The following is a 26,504-nucleotide window of genomic DNA, read 5'->3' as shown; positions in this document are numbered from 1 at the left end:
GCTTGGATAAAAATCTTGTCTATGTAAAAATACATGCAGATGTAGGCATAAGGTTCTTGTGTAATTCAAATGCTTATTTCTATACCCCTCCCCCCCATATCTAGTTGTAATCCTTGTTCTGAGAATCTCTTGTCTCAATGTTGCATTAACATTGATCCCCAATTGTACCCTACGGATATGCCAATCAAGCAGCTTACAGCCAATTGCTGAGCAGGGGAGAGAATAGGGCTGGATTTCCTGCCAACCAGGGGAGGAGGAGTTAGAAGAGGAAGTAGGGGACTCAGAAAGGGCAGATACATAGAAGAGATAAGGAGAGAGAGCTCAGCAGGGAAAGGCACAAAGTGCAATCTAGCTGGGAGGAAGCCAGATTGGCCTAGAGGGTTAAGAATAGAGCTAATACTGCTCAGTTATTGTATTGTGAAGCTTGTTTAACAAATAATGTAATAGAGTCTCAGTTATTTGGGTGATAGGCTGGTTAAGAGAGAAACAGAAACAAACTCAAATTTATAAATTTAACCATAATGGGCTAGAGACATGGCTCAGCCATTAAAGATTAGGCTCATAACCAAAAATAAAATTAACCATAATATATGCTTTTGGACATGGGCTGGCTCTCATCATTTAAAATATAAGCTGATCATAGCTGGGCAGTGGTGGCGCACGTCTTTAATCCCAGGGAGGAGGAGGTAGATCCCTGAGTCTACAGAGTGAGTTCCAGAACAGCCAGAGAAACTACACAGAGAAACTCTGTCTCAAAACACCAAACAAAGGAAAACAAAAAACCCAAATAAACAAACAAAAAACCAATAACAAAAACCAAAACCCAAACAAACAAAACCAAAACACAAAAGAAGAAGAAGGAGAAGAAGAAGGAGGAGGAGGAGGAGAGGAGGAGGAGGAGGAGGAAGAGGAGGAGGAGGAGGAGGAAGAAGAAGAAGAAGAAGACCACCAACAAGGATATAAGCTGATGCAGAACATTGTAAAGGTATTCACTCAGAATCAAAACAGGAAGTTGGTGATTGTGTTATGCTGAAATGCGTGCTTTCCCATTAATCCAGGAGCCTAAGTACTGAGCAGTCCTGCTTTCCAGCACTGAATAAGAACTGAGCAGTCCTGCTTTCCAGCACTGATGCTCTGTACTTGACAGAAACAACGTATCTCTTTAATTGGCTCAGACTAAAGATGCACCCAGCATGCTGTCCATCAGCAGCACCGTGAACATAAAACCCAGGCCTCGTCACGTGTCTCAGATGCAGCCTTTCTACCCTTCCAAAAACACATCTTCTCCTTTTATCTCAACTACCTGGCTAATAAAATTTTATCCTGTGGCCATAAAAAAGCTTTTATTACCAAAGCAATAAGGTGTAAGGAGGAGATTACCATGGCGAAAACTTTATAGTTTATTATATAGTTAATCACAAAGATAAAGTGTCATTTCATAAAAACATTTCCACTGTCTTGATTCTTTCTATAGGGAACTAATGCCGACGATAAAAGGATTCGGAAGGGCTCTTCACTTGGAATATGTTTGTAATTTTCTGCTGGGTGGAAACCTTGTCTTTAACTCTACATAACAAGGTGTGTGGTCACAAAACCAACTTTGTCTGGAAGCTTGCATGAGCCCCGCAGGCCCAGTGTTCTTCAAAAGTGAAGATGCCATGGCAGGCAGGCACCCACGGGACCATCGTGGTTAAAGGCCTGCTGGTGGACATCGAGGAATGAAAGCAGAATAATAAAACTGAACTTCAACCCGTGTGTCGATGCTGAAGAGTTAAAACTAGGCAGTTCCACCTCTGATACTCTGCCTCAGGGAGCCTGTAGGGAGGGAAACTGCTGGGAACCATCTGATCACAGGCAGACAATTGTGGTTCAGAAGCCTCTAAGGATAAAGTGCTCCAGTGGGAACTCCCTTAACTCATTGCCTACTACCCTGACAAACAGGGAGCACCACACCAGAAGAGACAGAGGCAGGACAAGCAGCCTGTAGAAGTAAGCCTGTATCCTGGCCTCTTGGTGCAGAAAGGTGAGGTGCTGGGGTAGGAAGGGGGATACAAAACGCCTCAGCCCTTGCAGCTTGTGACACACAGCACAGGCAGCAAATGAGTGGTGAGCCCTAAGGCCTGACTTCCAGGCAGAAGACATCCCTCCCTCCCTTCCTCCCTCCCTCCCTCTGTTCTTTCTCTCTCTCTTCCTCCCTTCCTCCGTCTCTTCCTTCCTTTTAATAAAAGAAGAAAAGTGATTTAAGAGCCCCATCTCCCCACTCTGGACTGTGCTCCTTATTACTGTAGCATCCAAGAGCTATGGGCTTCCCTAGGTTTCTCCAGCAGCGCCCCGCCCTGCAGTCTCTTGATGGGCCTGGAACGGGGGGGGGGGGGGGTGTGTTTCTCTTTCTTCTTCACTAGCCTGAGTGCTGAGGAGAGTGGGGGGGGCCTGCGCTTCCCAAGGGCTTAGGGGTCTTTGGCCCTTGGATGAGGGGTTTGTGCCCACCAGGGAAGAGCAGAGGAATTTCCTCTACACGTGAGGCCACATGAACTCATCCCATGGGTCCCATTTCTGACCTGACTCAACCATTCCAGTCCTTCTTGAGATCAGGGCAAAACTAGCCAAGGGCTTCCGCTCAGCTGCTTCTCGAAGGCTGACTGCAGCTGTCAGCGGAGCCTCCTCCTTGGCTTGAGGGCCACAAATGCAGCAAAAATATGGAGGGTCAGCAGCTCTAGTGGCAAATGACAGACCCTGCCCCTCCTGACCCCCCCCCCCATCTTCCAAGCTGTCAATCCCCAAGTTCCTCTCTTCACCTTAAGAATCTTTCCATCCTGTCCCCTCTCCTGCGCCCTGGGCTGGTTGCTGATGTCACCACTCACTCTTCCTTCTCTCTCCACATCACGCTGTCCCCAGAAGTCTACTCCGGTAGAGAAATACGTCTCCTACCCACCGTAGCTGACTCAACCCTGACCTCATTAAGAGTGGCTGCCGGCATTTGCTTACGTCCTAGCTGCACTAGGCCATCCTTTCCTCTCGACACTTGTGCCTTTTACAACAACTCGAATTCTGAATGAGACTTGCAGACTGAACACTAACTCTTACCACTTATCACACACTTTGGGGTTCCTCAAAACAGACATAGTTAATCTCACTGTGAAATGATAGGACTTTAGCCCTCCACCGTCTTTTAAGCTACACTATAGAAGAGGAAAGGAGACTATGGGTGTCAGTTTTCCTATCACACAGGCACACCACTTGGACATCTTTATTTCATCCTACATTCTCACTTAAGAAGCCGGAAAAAAAATACAGAAAGCAAGGTAAAATTCAATACTCCCAAAGAAAACAGCATGAGGCAAAAAAAAAAAAAAAAAAAAAAAAAAAAAAAAAAAAAAAACAAAAAAAACTCTGTCTCAATAGAGCCAACCACTGTCACAGTCTCTTACATTTTCTTCCAAACACATTTTTGGAAAACAAATCGGGGTGGGGGAAGTTATCTCTGCAGATGCCATCATAGATGTTGAACGTGAGTTACGTGAGAATGGAAATTCTAAGAGACTGGTGTGGTACCCAAAGGATTGGGAGTCCTGTCACATCTAACCCAAGGCAGGCAGCTCAGGCCTTGTCTGGCTCTGGCTACTGGCAGGTTTTAGAGTTCTTCCCACTAGCAGGTGAAGAGGGAAGAGAGAGAGAGAAAACATATACTGGGACCCTCTAATCCAGCAAGCGGCCACTATCGCAGTAACACCCTGCTCTGAGGAGCTCCACGCTGGGAAAGCAAATAAAGGTTGACGTCTAAAAAGCAGACTTTCCTAATCTCTTGATTCCAGATGAGCGGCAGTTTCTAAATGGATTTTTCCGATTTGAGAGGCAGGCAAGTGCTCACAGTTCATTTACTGACTGGGTGAGGCTCGGGGGAATTCAGTTCTCTCAGACACTGTGGTCTTTTATGCCCCTGTTCCCTTCTTTTGGTGGCAAATTTCTAGTTTCCCTCCAAGATTCAAGTGTCACCGCCTTGGTCCCTTGATGAACCTTTTCCTAAACAGCCAGCGGTTTCCTCCATTGTGAGTCTCCCACCCCCCATTTTACTATTTGCACACTGCACTCATATTGTACTGCCTGTTTCTGTTTGCACCCACCAGACACGGCCTTTGGGGATAAAACACAGCCTCTCTCCTTTCTCCAACTGTGTGTGCAGACTAGTTTTCTCAGTGTAACTCACTGAGTACAGATTCTGGGGCCCACCCTTTACTCGTGGAACCAGAATTTCCGGGGTAGGGGCTCCTCATTCACACACAAGCGTTTGAGAAATGTCACCAAGGGCACAATCTTTTACCCATGGGATGAACGGATGAGGGAAGGGAAGGGGAGAGGTAGAGAGAGACATGGCAAGACATGAAGGGAGGGTGCACTGCCTTGGTGGCAGCTGTAGCCATTACTACAGCTTCCTTTATTTCACTTCTCTCTTTGCCCAAGGAATAGTAAAGTTGTGGTGAGATTCTCACATCTCATACCTGAGATCCGGCGCATACAAAGGGCTTACGAAGCTGCAGGACACCAAGCAAACAGCATCTTCCACACACAACAGGACTAACACACACACAAACTCAGAGAGGCTGTGACAGCACACCCAAGACCTGCACAAGTTCAACCCTGACAAAGTCCTGGCACTGAGAAGGGGAAGTAGACACAGAGACCCACCCCTAACCAAGAAGCCATTTGCAATGCCTGATGGGAAAGGGAGAACCAGTGTTTCCCAGTGGAGTCTCACTGGGTATGTCAACCACACTTGAGGGCAGGCTCCATGCCCAGGAGTGGCTGGCCAATACAAAACGGACTCCATGTTGTGTTTTGTTTCGTGCACTTTTTGTCTTCTTGGGTTTTATTTGTTTGTTTTGATTTTTCTCCCTCTATTTTCTTTTTCTTTTCTCTTTTTTATTTTTATTTTTTTTTGAGAGAGAGAGAGAGAGAGAGAGAGAGAGAGAGAGAGAGAGAGAGAAGGAGGGCAAGAGAGAGGGAAAGCAGAGCATGAAATAGGGTAGGTAGGGAGGTGGAGAGGATCTTAGGAGAACTGGAGGATGTGAAATAATATGGCGATAATATAGTGTATGAAAAAAAGACCTTTTTAATTAGGAAGAGCTGAAGGATGATAACTTCCTACCAATGTTTCAGGCTAGTGGAAAAGAATATTCCTAAACGCTATGCTAGAAAAAGAAAAATGTAAGTGGGCATCAACGGTGGAGCAGGATGGTAATCTTCTAGAGTGATCTGACAAGCTTACTGACTTAGATCGGGATGTTCATACAGCCCACAGAAAGTGGTGACTGTATCTTGGTTTCATAGCTGAGTAGACATAAGAAACTCAATCGGCTGCTGAGCTAGGATATATGAGATGAAATTCAAACCCCATTCTGTCTGACTCCACACCACATGCCTCCTAATTAAGTGGCTAATAAACCTTGGAAAGTGTGACGTTTATTAGAATACAGCCTAGTAAGAACCAAGACTTTATAGGCACGGAGATGATAATACTGCGCACATGGAAGCTGGTCTATTACACTGACTTCATGTGCAGGTTGCTGTAGGATTTGTTGTTGTCTGCCTGACTAATTGTCCAAGATAACTCCGAGGCCTACTCCCTCCTAGTCTCATAGGTAAACAAAACAAAACAAAACAACAACCAAGAAAGAACAACAACAAAAATCCTCCAAAACTCATTCTCAAGTTATAATACAGAATAGTTCTCTTTAAATATTATGCATTTGCTATCGATGACAACGCTTAAGAAATTCATCTTAGTTTTCCTAGTGAAAATGCATTGTATTATAACTTCTTAAAGCTATGATACCCCATGGGGATATGCAGACAGGACCCTCTGCCTAATTTCACCTTCTATTTCCATGCTAAGACGAAAATGAAGCGCTTCTGTTCAGAAGCCTGTGCCTAACAGGTTGATTGGCAGCCTTCACCTGCTGAAAAGACTCAGACATCTTCTCAGATTTCAAAATAAAAGCAGACTATCCTCTATAAAGAAGCCTGCAGCAAAAGCTCAGCAGACTTGCAGGGCCACGCGTGTGCTTGACATAATGTATGGTGGTAATCTACATGCACAGCTCAGGGACGCTATTGATGTGAGGTGCTGTTTATGCTGGTTTCCTGGGACCATCCCTAAACCGAAAGGCCAGTTCAGTACTTTTTCTATTTATCAGCCTGCTCTTCCGTCACATCAAATGATTCATTCGGTCCGAGCAGTGGCCCTCGGGAAACATCTAATGCGGAAGAAAACCTGAGGGAGCCAAGAAAGTAGAGAAAGAGCAGCTTTCGCTTCCAAGAGCGAGCTGCACCTATTTAGAGTGACATATATTCACAAATAACGCAAGGCCCGGGAATGCACTGTACCACAGGGACTCGCCACAGTCACAAAGTCACAGGAACCTTGAGTTTCTTTGCATTATGTGGTCTTTACCCTTTTTACAGCTTCAGAATGGATCCAGGAGTTTTCTCCTGTTATTACCTTGGTGCAGAGTGAGGAAAAGGAGCCATTTTGGGCAGTTTCTCAGCCAGACGGCAACAAAAATCCATCTGTATGGCTCTCTTGAGGCATAAATACATTTATTAGGCTCTTTTATTATTGTCTCCGAGTATCCTTTGTAAGTGTGTGCTCATCCTCACACTCTGTTCTTTTAATATTCCCAAATAACACGGGCTATTGGGTGGGTGGGGCGGGGAGGGAACACGTCTGTTTAATTTCCTCTGTATAGTGTCTTGCACAAGGCAGAAACAGGTGGGCACTTAGAAAAGCCATTTGACGAGAAAAAAAGGGATTCATGGAAAAGCCTGCTTTGCCCAGGTTTTGACAAGTCAGAGGATTGTATTCACTTCTAGAGCAAAAAGGTGTATAACCCTTTTTGTTACATTTAAAAAATAACACAATTCAAACTTATAATTTTATTTAAAAGCAAAAAAAAAAAAAAACAAAAAACAAAAAACAAAAAACAAAAAAACAAACAAACAAACTGAAAACTACACACTCTGACCTCTCGATTTTTGTTCTTCATTATGTGTTTAGGCTAAAAGCTGGCAAAATCTCCTAATTGTTTAGCATACTTCTTATAGCTGGGGACTGAAGACATTGCACAACCACTAAGCAGCAGGGCCAAGTAGCTGGAAAGCCTCCTTAGGATTCGCTCGTGCCAGCCACCCCCGTGTAAATACATCTCACCGAAATGGGGCATGGAGAGCACCGTTTCTGTGACTGTACAGTTACACTGCTCCGGGGGCCAGCACTACAGTGTGCACACTAGTAATGCTCACTGTTGCCACGTTGGCTTTACGGTGGCACTCCTACCCAGTCCCCCATGCTTATATGACTGAACTCAAAAGCCAAGTTTGCTTGTTGCCATCTGTTTCATGATGTAGACCTAATTCTAGGGTCCTTAAAAAAAAAAAAAAAAACCAACCAAAAAAACTAAATACGTGTCATCCCTATCAAAGTATATATGTAGCTCCATAATGCGAATGACTCTCTTAATTAAGAGAAGGTAATTAAATGACCAAATATTTGTTTATTCACCACGGAACCATAAGCTATGCAAAAAGACCTTCTGCGTCCACTCAGTTTAAACAGAACAAGGGCTTGCTCACCTGAGTATGTCACTGGCATTAGAGTGGCTGGACATATGCCATGCTGCATTCCTGGGACTACAAGTAATATTGCCGCCTGGCTGAAGCCAAAGAAGAATATCCCCCAAACAGCCGCTCAATGGAACAATTCCCACTGTATTTATCTCTACACGTCTCGGATCGCCATCCTAATCCGGGGCCCCACTGTGATATTTGGCTTTATTGTAAAATGAGAAAAAGACTCTGGGTAGAGACAGAATGGCTAATGAAAGTGACTGCCTGTCATTAGCTACAACCTCCAGTTCTTAATTTTTTCCATTTTCTTCTAAGGACTGAGTTGAGTTCTATAATGAAAAACAGACAGAAAAAGAAAAGCCTTCAATTTTCTACACTACAATATAATTGTTTTTCTCATCTCAAGGAGGCAAAAAAAAAAATGTAATTTGACCTTTAAAACGTGTAGCTGGAAGGGTTATTTTTTTCAGGCTGTATGGAAAAAAATATTTTCCTACCACTGATTGAAAAGGGAAGGCCTTGCGGTTCGGAAGCGATGGGAAAGGAAATGCCCCTTCTTGTACCCCTTCTATTCACTTTGGACGATGGGGTGCTGGAAGGTAGATTCTCATCGTATTGTAGAGCCTGTCTTTGCCCCAAGGAGACACTGCAGAGCATGCTGCATCCTCCTCCACGAGGGAATCCTCTGCATTATCTTGGACCAAAGATGTCTATGTTATAGGAGCATGGGAAGGAAAGAAAACCAGGGGAGAGGCTATACTGTGCATCCTTGGCTGCCTAGCAGCAGCCCTAGTCTCTCTCACCTTGTGCTCTTAGAAGCTAGACACTCCCCCCTGCAGCTGTGACAGCCAACTATATTGCCATACCAACTGCTCCTGGAGGGAAGACATCCACCAGCTGGGAGACATCAACGCCTCTGGCTTCAGACCTACTGTCCTCTCTGTAAGATTTATAACCAGTGATTTTCAACTATTACAAGATGCAAAACCACCTGGACTTAAAACTAAACAAACAAGTTTTCATTATCCATTCCTCTGCTGATGGATGACTAGGTTGGCCCCAATTTCTTGAGTGAATAAAGCAGCAATACACATGGCAACTTTGGTACAACAGCAACAGTGAAAATTCTATCTCTGCATGTGCGTGTGTGTGTGTGCGCACGCGCGCACACACACACACACACACACGAATACTCTTTAGCCATAGAGAAAAATGAAATCTCAAAATCTGTAGAAAATGGATAGTCTTGCATAAGGGGTGGAAAAAGCCTCGAGTGAACGGAGTCCTGAGTGACTGTATAAGTTGACAGGAGCTGAGCTAACATATCACAGACCCCAGAGCCTAAGACCTAGGAAGTGATGGCAAAGCCTTCTCCTCAGGAGTTGAGGCTCAGCATGAAATGGCTGGTCCATGTGTGTTTGTTGACAGTGTGGGCAGGATCCGCCCACCATAGCTTTCTCCCACCTGGATGTTTAAGGCATCAAAACTCGTTGCCTACAGAGACTGGTTCTGCCTAGACAGACTAACCCTGTCCCATTGCTCCAGATGTACACTACAAACCTTGACGCCTTGTTTATCCATATGATAATTTCCCCTGACCCACATGCTCAATTGTATAATAAACATACTGAGCTTATGGGGTGCTGTGTGTGTTTCTCCATCAGAGAGTCCAGTCCCGACCCCAGCTTTCTGTCTGTGTTTGTCTTTTTCCCCCCACTTCCTCACTGCCACGGTCAAGTTCATCCCTGGGGCCATGTTGGATGCATTAGATTTAGAATATATAGTATTAATGGAGAGCCTACAATCTCGGAAAGAAAAATACTGAGTGTTCTCCCTTACAGAAAGACTCTAGCCACTGGACACCGGAGTTATGAAAGAGGGTCTAAAGCTAATTATTTTTCAATCCTCACTGTCAGGATTTTCTGGTGGTGGGTAAATGCATGTAAGTACAATCACTACTGAAAGTGCAAATTCCAGTCTGAAGCGCCACAGCTTCTTCGGGATGGCTCCCCTGTGTGGAGGCTCACTAAGATGTACAGGATTTGGGTCTGCTAAGTTAAGTGTGTGATGGATTTTTATTTTAAACTCTTTAGAATCAAGTTGTAATTAAAATACCACCCCCTAAAAACCCAAAACAACAACAACAACAACAACAAAACAAAAAACAAGAAAGCAAGCAAACCAACCAACCAAACAAAACTGATTTCTGGGACCATAGAAGTAACTCTGGGGGTGAGGCCTCTGTAGGGGATGGCCAGAAAGCCCTGTGAGTGTTTCAACTCTGGGTTCCATACACAAGAGCTTGATATGGAAGTAAGTATTATAACTAATAAACATGGTTTCTCAGTAAATACTAAGTCGTTCATAAAGAGAATAATAAAAGGCCTAATAAGCACAGAAAAGCCATATTCTTAGCGTTGGGTGCCAATCCAGGCACCACACAAACGCAGCGCAAGGGTGACAAGAAAAGATGAGGTGTGGAGACGGTGACAGGGAGGGTTGGTCACCAACCAACGAGAGGAGAAAGGTGTCGCATGAAAACCTGCAGGAGCAGGCAAGTAGTCTTGCCTGGCTTCACACGCATGCACTCAGGCAATCATGCTCCAATAATTTTACGCTATCTAGGCATCGAAGGAGCAACACTGGGAATAAGAGATCAACTGTCACTGGGCGATTCTAGACACGGGCCTCACAGCTTCTTATTGGAAAACCTCCTCGTGCTCACAGCCCAGAAAAGAACGTAGCATTTAAATTGTCAATGAGATGCTACCTGGCTGGTGTGTGGCCACCCTGCTGACTAGGGTGACAGTGTGTGCAGAAAGGCTTAGCTACCAGCAAGGCTTCAGCTACAAGGAAGGTAGCTGATAAAAGATTTCAGAGGTGCTGGTAAAAGAAAAACTTAACACCGCTAGTTCTTCAACTTGGGATCCTCACACTAGAATTCATCTTTTGACCAGGGGACGGGATCTCCAGAGAGCACTTGCTACACACAAGGACGCCGTGTAACGTGTACTTTGGGTTGGAGAATGACACATCTTCACGATGAGGATGAGCTCATGAACTATGGAAGGCCAGAAAGTCTCAATGAATAAAAAGAAGGGAGGGATGCAGGGACACCATGGCAACTTCTTAAGTGGACTGTCACAGTGGGGAGCTCTGGTCTGCAGCGAGGAAGGACAAGGCATGAAGAAGGAAGAAATGCACTAAAAGGTAGCAGGGAAAGGGGAAGTCGGCAAGGGCTGAGACTCACATCTCACTCACCTCCAGGCTTGGCCTGGGATAGAGCTATTCTGTGTTGTCGTTTGAACATGAAAGGTCTTCACAGGATCATAGGCTTGAACATTTGGTTCTCCCCTGGCGGCATTTTGAGAGGTGGTGAAACTTTTTAGAGGTGGAGCCTTGTGGGAGGAAGTAGGTCACTAGGGGCGGGCCTTGAGGCTTTACAGCCTATCCTACTTCCTGTCAGCCTTCTGCTTCCTGACTGCGCATGTAACGTGCCCAGCTGCCTCATGGTCTTGCCACCGAGCCTTTCCACTCGGATAGACTGCACCTCCTTCTTCACTATGAACCCAAATAAACCACCTTACGGTGCGTCTTGTGCTATGTGGCATAGTGAAGAGAAAGGTAGTAAGTACAGTTCTACTCCAGAAAAACAACAACCAAACCAAAACCCAAAAAAACCAAGGCGTAGGGCCAGGGTGGGCCCTTTCTACAGAACGCATGCTCAGACGGTCTTTTTTACTTAAAATAAAACAGCTTAAAACGATTGGCCCGTCAATGCCTCAATCTCTACCTCATTAGCACCCCCACCCACCCTGCCACTAGTACACACACTGCTTTGCCAGCTCAGGACCAGCTCCCATCTTACTTGGGAGTGCTCTTAATTAGATGTTAAATTGACAATAGCGCCTAACAGGATTTTTATAGCTCTATTTTGGGATACTTTCTCTCTCGCAGCATATGGCAGAAATATTGAGTATTATTATACTTCCTCCATGTTTTTCCAATTTCATGTTTTATTGCTCATTTTAAGCCTTCATAATCAACTTGGACACACATACCCTGGGTCTGTGAAGGGAATGCTAGACTAGTCTGCACACAAGGCAATTAAATCTGGCAGCTATGCTTCCAAAGAGTGGATATTTTCCAGCTGTGGTAGGAGGCCAATCGTACCGAAGAGAGGCCAGCTGTTTTATGTGAGTTCCTGATGTGACTTCTTCTGCTTTCATTGCCAACTTTATCTTCTGTTCAGGCATAGCGGGAGAGGATCGCGCCATCTTGGTTACTCGCTTAAACCCCTCGTTCTCTCTGAGAATGTGAAAATAGCCTATGTATGCGTGGCCAGTGAGCCACACACGACTGTGTCCTCTTCAGTAACTTGAGCAAGAGCACTTCCTGGCGTGCTTGGAAGAATAAGAACCCAGCTCATTGGCCCTGGTGTGTCCTCAGTAAGTCTGGAGACGGACCGCAACCACTTCGTCCTGGCTTCTTATAAAGTCTCCATTCCCATGAACTGCATCAGGATTTTTGGTGGAATGTAGTCAAGCAGAACTCACGTCCCCAGGTTGGCACATTGGTGGAAAAGTGATCTTTTTTTGTGTGTGTGTGTGTTTTACATGAGAGTTTCTATTTATTTCTAAAGGACACACCACGCCTCCTATTGAGTACTTGGGAGTTAGGAGAACTGTGTGATTCACAGTGAGGACCAGTGGGACTCAGACTCTGAGGGCCACTGAGGGTCATACAAATTAATTACTGTTTTACAATGAGCAATGTTTTCAGAAAACCAGAGGCCATGGCCCATGTGTTCCAATCTATAACCCACCTCTAGTTGAGCCCAAGGTTTGGCTGTATCTTAATTAGTGGTGCTAGGCACACAACTCCCTCTACTGTCTACAGTTTGTGATTTCACCATCAGAAAGGAAACATCTTTTAAACAACTCTCCCGGGGCCTGATATTTTTCGTGAGCACTACAGTTCCTAAAATCCGTTCTTCAGCAAACAAGAGCGAGGCTTTGTCTAAGTTCCTCATCGTATTGGATGGGATGAAGCCTTATTTGAAGCAAGGGCAAAGTTTTCCACGTGGCAGAAATGCATTTAAATGGTTATATGTACAACTGTAATTTGGTTTTATATTTAAGTCAGCACACAATTGTTGTGGGATCATTTTTTATCAAGGGTTAGGTCAGAAAAGGAGGGCTGGAGTTTACTCGGCAGCCGCCACAGATTGCAAAGGGTATGAACTACAAGTTTTTTCTTTGGTTTGGAAGGAAAGTGCCTTTTCTGTCTTGAGGGTGGCTTATCAGTATGGCAGGGGTCATCTTCCCACCAGGTTATAGTGCAAGGGGCTTCTGGGGCAGAGAAACCCCACACAACTTCCTCAGGCACTGGCTTGCCCAGTCCACACTTTCACCATTTACAGGGAGTAAAAAGCTCCAAGAAACTGCTGTAAATTTCCAAATGTCTTGCGATCCATGTGCTGTTCGTTTTACGAATACTCAAAATTAAGTAAATAAAAAGCAGTTTTTACAGCTGGAGGAGGGGTGATTTGAGGTCACGGCTACACTTGGTCAGCTAGGGCTTGAGTCACTCAGACAGAAGGTATCACAAGGGCTCTCAGAAGAAACGCTTGCTTTACAATGCCACCCAGATGGGCAGGGCGCAGAAATCTCCAAGCCAAGAACTAATCCCCTCAGACCAAGCAGGGCTGGCGAATGCAGACACCAGGAGCCAACCTGGCCACAGTGTATGTATGCATCATCTGAGTCTGCTTCTAGCCACACAAGCAGAGATTTCCTAGCTGTCCCTTTCCAGGTACACTCTGCTGCTCCTGGTTCTACACAGCTGTTGGGTGCTACTTAAAGTAACATGACAACGGACTTAGGAGAGACTGGACACGTCAGGACCAGAAGTCATGAAGACTTCTGTCTTCAATACTACAGTGTCTTTGCCTTCTTTAAGAACTTACACGTGTCCTGGGAATTGCGTTGAACAATTTAGCAACAGTCTGGTCAAGAGGAAAACCCCACGGATGCCCTGACTGGCTGAAGCTCATTCGCTCCTCTCAGAAGACCTGCAAGGGACTGAGCGGCGACAGAAGGAGACAGTTTCCTGTCAAGTACCTGGTGTCTTCTGTACCCTTGGGATCTTGGATGTGGCAGATGGCTTAACATTCATGAATTTTAGATTGAGTTAGTGTGAAGCTTAATTCTTAGTTTTTTTCTTTTATAATTCCACAGCTTCTTCTAAAAAGCACATCGGTGTCAAAGCAAAGTCTTGGGATGGAAAAATATGCAGAAAACGTGATCAAATTCTAGTATCAGGAGAAGTCAAGGAGATGTGAGGGACAGTGCCTACGAACCTGGGTACCATAGTTGGGTGGCTTCTTCTGGGTTGAGCACCAAGATTTTGGCCTGGATAACTGTAGCTCTTCAATTCTCAGCTGATGGGGTTGATTAGGACTCGCGCCGCTGTTGACGCAGTAGAAAGCATTGGACTTTGAACAGATGGAAGATAATTTTTCTTGTCATAGTGATTGTTTGTAGGGGCTTACATGTGACCAAACCTAGCCAAAGAAAATTAGCCCTTACATTTTTTTTCTGGAACTACTTCCCAACCTTTGCAGGGGTGGGGTAGGGGTGGGGGTGGGGCTAAGGCTTATGGAGAAGCCAAGATGGAGGTTATCTGCTGCCACAGAAGTGCCACTGTCTAAAAATGAAGTTAAAAAAAAAAAAAAGCAAATCTGGGACAGTGTGGGAGGTACTGAAAAAGAAAGAGAGGGAGAAAAGAAGGAAGAGACTAGACCCTGATAATATGATAATACAATTTGACTTAGAAGTAGATTTGCCTGAATGAATCTTCTGGAATATTTATATACATCAGCTATGAAATTCTCTTTTGCCTTTAGTATGGTTTTTCTCACTTGAAACTGAAAGAGTCTTAAGTGATACACTGTGAACATTATTCTCATTATAATGACAATCTACATAATAATAAATATTTCACTCCAATTCTGTACGTAAGAAAAAGTCCAGGGAGCAGAGAAATGTTTTTTCATTAAAACCAGAAGGGAGGGAAGGGCAGCACCCAAAGCACATCAGAGCATTATTTCTTTTTTTTGAAAGAAAGAAAACAGGTTTATTAGGACACTGTGAAGGGCAGTGAGCTGCCAGTAATTAATTAAGTAAGTAATACTAATGGTCAACCTCATAGGCCCTAGAATGGCTGCGGAGACTTCTGGGCATGCCCATGAGATATTCTCTAAATTAACCAAGGCGGGAGGGCCCACTGTATCCTGGTCAGTACCATCCCATGGGCTGTGGTCCTGGACTGGATATGAGTAAAAGGAGAAAGTAAGGCCCTTGTCACTTCTGCTCCCCAAAAGGGAACACAAGGTAACCAGGTGCTTCAGGATCCTGCTGCTGCAGTCATGAGCTCCTGCTACAGGGGACTGTGTCCCCTCAAACTGTGAGCCAAAAGGGACCCTTCTTTCTTTCTTTCTGAGTGTTTTTATTTTATTTTTATTTATTTACTTTTTTTCAGTTTTATTTTTTTATTAATTTATTTAGATTACATCTCAATTGTTATCCCCTCACTTGTATCCTCTTGTTCCTCCCTCCCTCCCTCTTTCACCCTATTCACTTCCCCTAGGTCTATTACAGAAGGGGATCTTCTCCCCCACAATATGGTCACAGCCTATCAGGTCTCATCCTGATAGGCTGTTTATCCTTCCTCTGAGTGCTACCAGGCCTCTTCACCAAGGGGAAGTGGTCAAACATGGGGCACCAGAGTTCATGTCAGAGTCAGTCGCTGCTGTCCACACAACTGTGGAGAATGTCCTGTCCCCTGGCTAGATCTGAGTAGGGATTCAATGTTTACTGCACTATTGTCCTTGGTTGATGCAGTAGGTTGAGCAGACCCCCCCCTGGGTCCAGATCCATCTGTCATGATGTTCTTCTTGTGGGTTTCTAGAACCCTCTGGATCCTTCTATTTCCCCAGTCACCTATATTTCCCTCACCTAGAATCCCAATAGGATCTCCCTGCATCTATCCTGATCTCCTGGTAAGTGAAGACTTTCATGGGACATCCCTTTTAGGCTATGAGCATGGCTAAGATCAAAACTCAAGTGACATCACATGCTGGCGAGGATGTGGAGAAAGAGGAACACTCCTCCATTGCTGGTGGGAGTGCAAACTTGTACAGTCACTTTTGAAATCTATTTGGCGCTTTCTCAGAAAACTGGGAATAGGGCTTCCTTGGAATATACCCAGAAGATGCTCCACCACACAACAAGGACATATGCTCAACCATCTTCGTAGCAGCCTTATTCATGATAGCCAGAACCTGGAAACAGCCTAAGTGTCCCTCAGCTGAAGAATGGATAAAGAAACTGTGGTACATTTACACTATGGAATACTACTCAGCTATAAAAAACAAGAAAATCCTGAAATTTATGGGCAAACGGATGGAACTAGAAATGATCATCCTGAGTGAGTTAACCCTGACTCAGAAAGACTCACATGGTATATACTCACTCATAGTGGGACCCTTCTTTCTTTCTTTTCTTTTCTTTTTTTTCCGAGACAGGGTTTCTCTGTGTAGCCTTGGCCATCCTGGACTCACTTTGTAGACCAGGCTGGCCTCGAACTCACAGCGATCCGCCTGCCTCTGCCTCCCGAGTACTGGGATTAAAGGCGTGCGCCACCATGCCCGGCTCGACCCTTCTTTCTTTAGGTTGCTTTTCTCACAACTGGTACAGCAGCCACCACTGCTTAGGACACGAATGGCGCTCTGTCACTAAGTTCACCAAGTAAGATCGGGTTTTGTTTGTTTGTTTCTGTTTTTGTTGTTTTTGCTGGGGAAATTTAATGATGATAATGACAATATTTTGTATTTTAAAAATAGCTATCACATCACTAGCCTTTCATGGATATCAATACCCTTTAAAGCTTTCCTTTTGCTTTTTCCATTTTGTTCAGGTTTTAGTCTATATTCTCGATGTGCTATTAGGCCAACTGCAAACTGCAATGAGTTATGAGGTCTATCAGAGTTCTTCTTATTCAAATGGCTTTTTTCTTTTCATTCCCAAGATATATATTCCTGCCTGCAGAACTTAAAAAAAAAAAAAGTCAGTGAGATAGTGGTTCTGTAGTGTTTATGTATTAAATAAACAACTTTTCCATCCGATGTTTGTTACCGACTACAGGAGCAGCCCGAACACTGGATTTACAGCTGTGGGTTGCATTACTCACCAGTTGTGTAACTCAGCAAAAGCTGCTTTGATCTTCCTCACAGAACTGTCCACTTCCTCCTTGATCATGACGCGGTATCTAGTTAGGGAAACAGTGCAGCGCTGCAAATCCTTCACCGATTTCTCAATATTTGGGCCTAAAATTGATGCCAAGAGAGAAAAAAAAAGTCGTGTGACCACTTTATCTTTCTTTATGAGCTAAATGTAACAAAGCAAGCAACCCACGCCAAAGAGACCTGTCTTTTGTTTTCTAGTGGAAGAACAGTTAGGAGGGGATGGCTTGTCTAGCCCCGAGAATGCCGGGACAGGGGGTGGGGGGGGGGGGGGGGGGGGGGGGCGGGGCCTCTGGCTGTGCCACATAGGGCACACCTGTTGTTTTGTTCTTCAGAAAGAGCCTCTGGTCATCATGTTCCGTCATAAACTGAGGTATCTTTCAATACAAAGGCCATATATGCTACGGGCTCCCACTGCACGTGGTTCAAAGCCAGCAGAGATTTTGGAGTAGGAAAATGACAGAGACCGGAAGAGGTACAAATGGGCTAGAGAGGATGGGCTGTGAGCGCCAGATATGCTGGCTCCCGCCAAGCATCCTGAGCCGGGCCTGGAATTATAGCTACAGCACTAAAGCAGCTCTTTGGGTATTCATTTCTCCTGGTTTCCTGTAACCCTCACCAGGGCAGAGAGCCTGCATGGCAAACAGACTGTCCTTATCTCAACGAGAACATGTTTCTTAAAATAAAGCACGCGCCCCCTCCTTAAGAAAATGGAGCTAGTATGCCAAACCAAAGCCAAGGAAATCCAATACAACTGAGGCTGGATCGGAGGGGCCTTATTTAAGTCTTGGAATCAGAAGAGAAGTGATTTAGCCTTTTCATTTGTAAGGCTATCATCTGAAAGTTCTAACACAGAGCTGCGTTCACACAGGGAAGACAGCTCTCGAGGAAGGTCTGTCAGGCTGTGGGGTCATCTTCACCCACACAAACCTGGATTTCATGTGTCTGGGAGGCACTACGTCACTAATTCGCCTTGAGCTAACACTCGTTTCTTAAGTGACTGCAGTAGGTCAGCAAACACTCATTCATCCACGGAGGCGCTGGGGGGCGGGGAGTAATTCTGCCTTGATACTCCAAGACCTTTGATTGACAGGGGGAAGGACTGCTCTGTCTTTTCATTTTCGATTTAAGTGGATCATAGGGGCCGGAGCGGGGGCAGGGGAGGTGGCGGGAGGAGAAGAAATTCAATTCAGTTCTTTGCTAAGCAGCAATTTTTGGAAAGTTCTGCCACCCTGGCATGTCTATGTGTGTGCAAATATGTTGAATCATTTGTGCAAAAGAAATCACTTTACCTCTTTTCTTGGCCAGCTCATCTGGCTTTATTTCAGGATGAGTTGCAGGGGCATTGGACTTAACAGGAGATGTTTTGGCCTTAGGTTTGCTTGGGTTGCAAGGCTGCCCAGCTGACCACTGTAGGCCATCTGACCTCTCTGATGGTCCGTGAATAGGTCTGGCGTTCCCATCTAAGGACATTTTTGGTTGCAGTAGTCTGCTGCCTTCTGTAAAAGAACACCAAATAACGACTGTGAAGGGGTAGAGTAAAAACACTGATGGCAAAGTGATGGGAGAATGGCAAGATTTCTGGCTTTGTTTATAGGCCGGCAGTAACGCTGCTCACTGCAAAGCACAGGAGGAATTGTTTTACTAGAACTCCCAGAAGGTTTGAGGTTATATCGGAAAGGGCGTTGCATTTAGAGTTAGAAGACCCGGGTGTGTGTGTGTGTGTGTGTGTGTGTGTGTGTGTGTGTGTGTGTGTTCTAGGAACTTGCTTGCGGAGAGCTACGGACAAGCTATTCAATATCCCTGAGGCCTGCTTTCCTCACTTGTAACTATCTAGTGAGGTTATTAACAGGCTTGTACGAGAAGCATATGGCTCCCCATCTCCCCTTTCCCTTATTCCAGGAAAACCTTAGGCAAATTTCAGAGTCAGTTCATACTGAAGCCATAAAAAAATGTAACCCTCCTCCACCTCCATTTGTGCTCTGTGGTATTTTATTCTGGATTAATGAAGGCGGAAGAGTGATTGGGGACGGGGCAAGCATGAAGTGACAACAGGTACTATCATCGGTTCATCTAATTTATGAAGGGATTAAATCAGGACCCATCGTAGCAATATCTCAACTATATTTAAAATCCAAGCATTAGAGTCTCTCCAGATCTTTAATAGATGTGGCAATAAATTAACAGCACATTGCTTTTGGCATCTTTTAGAGGTAAGTTCCTATGTAGTTATTGCAGGTGTGAATTAAATAGCATCTAAGAGTCTGAAAAGGAAATGTATCACTCTTTAGATTTGACCATGGGGAACTCTGATATGAAAAAAAAAAAAATGGTGGCCAGTGTGCCTCTGATGGCCAGCTTCACAGAGAAAGATGTATTTAGGGGAAAGAATGCATTTTGGCTTAGAAGACCCAAAATTTGGTGCTTCCCCGTATCCTGGACAGCCTTGTAGGAATGCTTTTGCCTTTCTGGCTGGCTGTGACTAATACAGACGGAGTGCTAACCTCTCTGTGAAGCCCAGTCTCCCTGTCTCTCTCTCAGGCAGTCACCCACCCCCTGCTTCTTTTCGCTCCTTGTTTCTCTTGTTGCTTTCATATATTACATTTAACATAAGGCTTCTATGCCCGTCTCTCACCACCCCCTCGCTGAGGCAATGACCCCCTAGAGGGCAGACACTGAGTCAGATTCGCTTTCTAAGCTCCAGGACTTGTGTCTGGTTCAATAGCTTTCTGTAGGACTGTGATTGAGTTAAAGTACACTTAAAATGATTTCACAGGGGAAAAAAAGAAAGAAGCAAGGCACACCTTTCCCGACACTGTCACAAGCATTACAGAGACTAAGGGAAAGTGTGAGAGAATGCAATCTGGGTCCTAGACAATTTGATTTTAGACATTAGCTCATTTATGATAAATATAATTTGACTCTAGTAGAATCCATCATTCATAACCTATATGTCAAGGAGCTTTCCTGGACAATGAAACTTTACTGAAAGGGAAATAATAGTATACAATGACATGTCCAGAAAAGGTAGTGAACAGCTATGCAAACACTGTACATAATGTTTCTTCCAGTAACGGACTTGATTGAGATGATAGTGTGTAATTTCATCCTTAGTCACACTCATGTGCAGCTTCAGCGTGTCAAGCTTCAGTGTGAAATGGCTCTCCTTTGGTACTGTTCACACAGCAAGTTCCGAAGGACCATCTCCAGAGATTCTGAGTCAGCAGTGAGCCCAGTGTTCTGTATCCCAGGTGGTTCTGATGGAGTGGAGACCCACCTGATGATGAATTTATAAGCATTTGTGTTGGACCAATGACTAAATGCAGACTGGCCCCAACTCCTTCCCTTCCTACATCACAGGCAAAACCCAGTCTTGACGAGTGATTATAAATTCAGAATTATAAAGTCAGCATGGCACAGTAAATTAGTTGCAGTCTTGAAACTATGGGGATGGATAGCCTAACGGAAATAATGACCTTAGGTAGAAGAACACAAATTATTCTGTTAAGATGCAAATGAATTTTAAACAGGAGACAAGCATGTAAATAAACATGAGCTCATTAACCTGGAGCTAAAAATATTTTGTTCGTGTGTCAGAGAATAATATGCGTGGGCGATTGATTCATTTCACCACACATCTCACAGATATTTATTGAGAAATTTGAATAGCAATATTTTTGCCTTCTGAAAAAAATCGCTATTGGGGGAATGATTGAACACTGGGAATTTACAATTCTCACAGACCACTAGCATAGATCTGTACACTGGCTAGGTAGATTTGTCTCCAAATCTGGTGAAACCTGGGATTCTCTTGGAGAGTTATACAGCCGTAACAGGATGATGTCCAGTTTGACCACAAGTCCTGGACTTCTAGTAATACAATAATGGAGGTTGTTTCCCGGACACAGTGCCTTTTCTGTAGCATCAAAACAGCATCAGTTCTCCCTTCTGGAGTCCAGCTTTAAATCTCAACAGTCTGGAGCTAACTGGAATTGATCCACTTATGTATACCGTCAATAAGGTAGCCATTCCCTGCGTGTGGCTACTGAAGAGCTAAAATGTGGCTTATCCAAATTGAGACTAGAAAACCTCTGTGAAACATACACTGATTTTTTTTGATAGGTTGGTACAAAATTTTAAAAAGAATCTTTAAATAGTAGGACTGCAGGGCATAGCCTCGTGGTGTGGTAGTTGCCCAGAATATGCAAGTCCCTACGTTGACTCTTCAGCATAGCAAAAAGCAAATAAACCAATCTTAATTACACATTGTGCGGATCGTATTTTAGATATTGTGACTTAGATTTATATTACCCAGTTGAAATCACCTTTTAATGTGACTGACTATTCGAAAATGTAAAACTACATATGTGCTTACATTGGCTTTCTGTGGGCTACCACTAATATAAATTGTGAGAGGCGTGAGATGATGGTCTCCAGGGTTCAGCTACTACTGGTATGAGAGGGTATTTATTTTAGTCTGCACTTTCTACACGTGGAAGCAGCCATAGCGTGGTCCTTCCTGCTTGCCATCATATGCTTGCTATCTACTGCTACATGACACACCCTGAGTGAGTGAACGAAAATTTGGACCAATGAGCCAGTATTGCCTCAGCGCTTTGCATAGCTAGGGCAACGGCAGGATCCCTAGTCGGTCAGGAGTCTCTGTGACTTTAATGGTCATTAAGGACTTGGGCCAAATCTGTGACATCATGGAAAGAAACATTATCATTGGGCAGAGACAATTTGCTAAGATTTCAGTAAAAAACTGTACATATCTTTATTTAATTCTCTTCTCTTTTAGGTAATGTATCTTAACAGAGACTTATGTTGTTTGAATTTCCCATTTACCAGAACACTTTTTCAAACTGAAGAAAACTTAGCAGATCTTAATATAGCTAGCACATGACTCACTGGGAATCATTTAGCTTTCTGATTGAAGTAGACTCCACAGATGTCTGTGCTAGCTCTGGCTTTTATACAGAATACAAGGAAGTCACATCTCTCTGCCCTTAACTCTAATCTGTAAAATGTAAAACAAAAACAAAAACGAATATAAAAACAAAAGCACTTAGTGGGTCGGAGGTGACCTTCTTCCTCTACATTGCCTGGGCAGGGCTGATGGAATCAACTGACTATGTGCATGGGTTGGTTTCTGGGCTTTATTGTATCCACTGATGTAATAACCTCACTCAGTGTATCTATATAAGAAGTCTTAGTCTTCTTAGATACTGTATGTCCTCCAGCTTTGCTCTTTTAAAGATTATTTTGTCTATCATAGGTCCTTTGCATTCCAATATAAATCTAAGAATCAGCTTGTGTATTGAAATCTGGCAGAACTTTAGTTGAACTTGTGCTCAACCACTAAACCAATTTGAGGAAAAGCTGGCCCATTATCAGTACTGAATTTGTTGATCCTTAAATATGATATATCATGCTGGTCATTTTATATTATCTCAATATTGTTTTAGTTTTTGGGTATTAACTATCAACCATCAAATTTATTCCTATGTATTTTGGACTTCTTTTGCTTTGGTATGTAAGATGTAATTATTTTTCAATTCCCAAATGTTAGATACTATAATAGAATATGGAAACGTGAAGGTCTTGTACCAGGCCCCCAGATGCTAGCACAATTGATGTCATGAGGGAGGCACCACTGAGACCTTGGAACCCCGCATGCACACAGGCAGCAACACCTGCCAAAGTGAGAGCAAAGACCCAACCCATGGGAGTCAGTAGTTCTGGGGAAGCCCCTCAATGCACTAACCTTGGTGTTTGGCTTCTGTACATGTGCTTCTAGCTAGCTATTCTTGCTAACTGAGGGATGTCAACCCAGGATTTGTTTTTTTGTGCTTAACTGCCCATCCTGAGAAAGGCCTGGGACTGCACTCAAGTCTTAAACACCCAGTGTAGTTGCCGGATGGCTAACAGTGACTTTCTTTCTTCCTTTCTTTTTTTTTATTTAAATAATTTATCCAGATTACATCTCAATTGTTATCCCCTCACTTGTATCCTCCCATTCCCCCTCCCTCCCTCTTTCACCCTATTCCCCTCCCCTAGGTCTGTGACAGAGGGGGATGTGGGCTTGAACCTGTGTCTGAGTGGTCTTCTCTGGTAGATACCTCATAACAGATATCTTATATCTTACAACGATATCAAACTTATATCTGGAGACCTATTTTTATGGCCCATTAATTGGACTATTTTGATGAAAATGCCAGATGCCAATCGAATTAGTTGATAGCACTGAGTAAACTTATATTCTTACTGACAATCTACTTGTCTCTTCAATTAGTAAGAAAATAGTATTAAATTCTACAACCACTATGGATTTGTCTCTTTCTTTAATTCTATCAATGCTGCTTCATAGATTTTGAAGCCCCATAATGAGGTTTAGGATTGTGAACGCTTGTTGATACATTGACTTGTGGCTCTGCCAGCATTTCTTGTATTGGAATTGGAGTTAATGGCGCCATAACAGTCTACTGTCCTTAATTGTTGGCACAGCACAGTTACTCTATACTGTACCTTTATCTGCTTCTATCTTTACCTTTCACAATAATCATGTAAGGGTCGATTTTCTCTATCTGTCACTGTCTGCTTTTTAATTGAATTTTTAGTCTACTAGCATTAATGTTATTATTGGTATTATTAGATCATGTCTATCACATTGAGTTTATCTAAGGAAAAAAAATTTTTAAATATTAAAGACCGCTGTAAGGATTACTAGATTGTATTATCAGTTTATCACAATGTCCTCTCAGTGTACATTGTGTCTCCTCGTGAATAAGAACCATACAAGACTTCACTTACCCACTTCCGTCAATATAGATACATGGCGTGCATTACAATATTTTTCACCATGTATGAACAATCATGTATACAATCAAATTTCAAATTTTCAGAAACTTCTTTTCTCGTGTGTGTGTGTGTGTGTGTGTGTGTGTGTGTGTATGTATGTATGTGTGCGCGCGCGCGCGCGTGTGTGTAAAATCTGGTGCACTCATAAGAAGACTATAGGAAGTAGATAGAGAATTTAAATCTAACTTCAAGGACTAAAGTAAACATACCAGCCATAAAGTAATTATTTTAATCCATTAAAATGGCTTCAGAGTCTACCCCAAAGAGGACATTCCAATAAAGCACATTATATAAAGGGGTGTGAAGTAGTTTTATCTGGAAAAGTCAATAAACAAAGCAAGATTCTGTTATAAAATGAGGTTTAAAATTCCTGACATCTGTGTCACTTAAAGCATCTTACTATTCTCTTAAAAGTAATTAAAATATAGTTGCATTTTACGATGACTGGTAATATAACTGATAGTTCTTTGGTACCTGGTATTAGTGTTCTTAAATATTTATAGTATGAGAAATACAAATGGAAATCAAGAAATAATCAGATTTTAAAAAATAGTGTGATTACTGCAACCTTTCTGAACAGAAACATATTAAGAACTTAAGTGCCATCCCCCTCATGTTTTAAAAAACCCAGTAATTACAGGGCCTAGAAAATATTCACAGTTTCCCATAGAAGTTGTGCACTACCGTGTTGTTTTTAAAAGTATAGACAGACTGAAAGAATCCACATGGAAAACAGCTTAGAAACAGTTAAGCGGGACCCCTGGGCCCAAATCTGCCTATCATATTGTTCTACTTGTAGATTTCTAGGACCCTCTGGATCCTTTTATTTTGCTGTTCTCCCATGCGTCTCTCATTTAGAGTCCCAATAGGATGCCTTCCCCTCTGTCCCAGTTTCCTGGTAAGTGAAGGCTTTTGTGGGACATGCCCCTTGGGCTAGTATGCAGATATAAGTGAGTATATACCATTTGATTCTTTCTGCTTCTGGGTTAACTCACTCATTATGATCATTTCTAGCTCAATCCATTTATCCACAAATTTCGGGAATTCCTTGTTTTTAATAGCTGAGTAGTATTCCATAGTGTATATGTACCACAGTTTCTTTATCCATTCTTCTACTGAGGGACACTTAGGCTGTTTCCATGTTCTGGCTATTATGAATAAGGCTGCTATGAACATGGTTGAGCAAATTTTCTTGTTGTGTGCTGGAGCATCTTCTGGGTATATTCCAAGGAGTGGAATAGCTGGGTCTTGAGGAAGCCCTATTCCCATTTTTCTGAGATAGCACCAGATAGATTTCCAAAGTGGCTGTACTAGTTTGCATTCCCACCAGCAATGAAGGAGTGTTCCTCTCTCCCCACATCCTCGCCAGCATGTGGTGTCGCTTGAATTTTTGATCTTAGCCATTCTGATGGGTGTAAGATGGAATCCCAGGGGTCCCGCTCAAACTAAGGCACCAGCCAAGGACAATACAGGAGGTAAACTTTAAACCCCTTCCCAGATCTAGCCAATGGTCAGAATACTCTCCACAGTTGAGTGGAGAGTGTGATACGACTTTCTCACGTACTCTGGTGCCTCACATTTGACCATGTCCCCTGGAGGGGGAGACCTGGTGGCACTCAGAGGAAGGACAGCAAGTAGCCAAGAAGAGACTTGATACCCTATGAGAATATATAGGGGGACGTAATCCCCCTCAGGAACAGTCATAGGGGAGGGGAATAATGGGAAAATGGGGGGGGGGAGGAATGGGAGGATACAAGGGATGAGATAAACATTGAGATGTAACAAGAATAAATTAAAAAAAAAAGAAACAGTTAAAATATGTGGTGAATTCATAAAAATAAAAAAACCCATTAAAATGCCATGAAAACATGGTTTTAGATAACTAATATATGCTAATAAAATGGTTTTCCCCCTCATCAGAGAAGCTTCCTAATGAAGTAGAGGGCTATTAATACAGATTCGATAAATGCTTAAAGGAAGAGAAAAAGTGGCTATGGAGAGAGCTCATCCCTAAATGGGACAGTTCCATCACATTCCTGCAAGGCTCAAATGGGACAGTTCCATCATATTCCTGCAAGGCTCAGGGAACACTGCGGAAGAAGCAGCAGAAAGACTGCAAGAGGCAAAGGTTGGGGAAGATTGTTTAGCAATAACGTCTTCTGGACATAATGGGGCCACTGCACTCATGAACCCACAGAAGCTATGGTTGAGACCCCACCTCAGCTGAGTCACTATTGGTAATGGATGGGCCCTGAGGAGAGTCAGTCTTCTTCAGTGGTATGGCCCAGAGTTAGTTGCCTATGACCTAGTGGCTACCTTACACTCATGCACTTATGGGCAGCACTACTAGGCTCAGCTGGTTGTTTAAAAAAAAAAAAAAAGAGTTGGGAGGGAGACATAGGGGTCATATGAGAGAAATCAAAGGACTACAGTCAGGAGGCGGGGGGGTATGCTCTGAGTATACTGTACTTGGGGCTGACTAAGAGTTCTTGCTGCTCTCAGAGAGGACCAGAGTTCGGTCCCCAGCACCCACACAGGGAGGCCTACAATCTCCTATAATTCCAGCTCCAACAGATCCAACACCCTCTGCTGGCCTCTAACGGCACCTGCACTTATGTGCATATATGCCCCGTCACAGACACACATACACACGTCACTACCTTAAGCATTTCAAAATGCACTGTACTCATATATGAAATTACCACAGAATAAACACAAA

At 43.6% G+C, this 26,504-nt stretch overlaps 1 protein-coding gene across 1 annotated transcript in view; it reads right to left on the bottom strand.

The window, feature by feature from the left end:
- Positions 1 to 26,504, bottom strand: part of Spats2l (spermatogenesis associated serine rich 2 like) — a 176,814-nt gene that overhangs the window by 26,337 nt on the left and 123,973 nt on the right. The window contains exons 8-9 of the mRNA XM_051153842.1: positions 18,217 to 18,423; positions 16,873 to 17,008 (exon numbers count right to left, since the gene is read on the bottom strand). Coding sequence (XP_051009799.1) covers positions 16,873 to 17,008; positions 18,217 to 18,423 — 343 coding nt within the window. The remainder of the gene's footprint in view (positions 1 to 16,872; positions 17,009 to 18,216; positions 18,424 to 26,504) is intronic.

The sequence above is a fragment of the Acomys russatus genome, chromosome 12 (genome assembly GCF_903995435.1).
Source record: "Acomys russatus chromosome 12, mAcoRus1.1, whole genome shotgun sequence".
Classification (NCBI taxonomy): Eukaryota; Metazoa; Chordata; class Mammalia; order Rodentia; family Muridae; genus Acomys; species Acomys russatus.
This window is presented reverse-complemented; position numbering and strand designations above follow the sequence as displayed.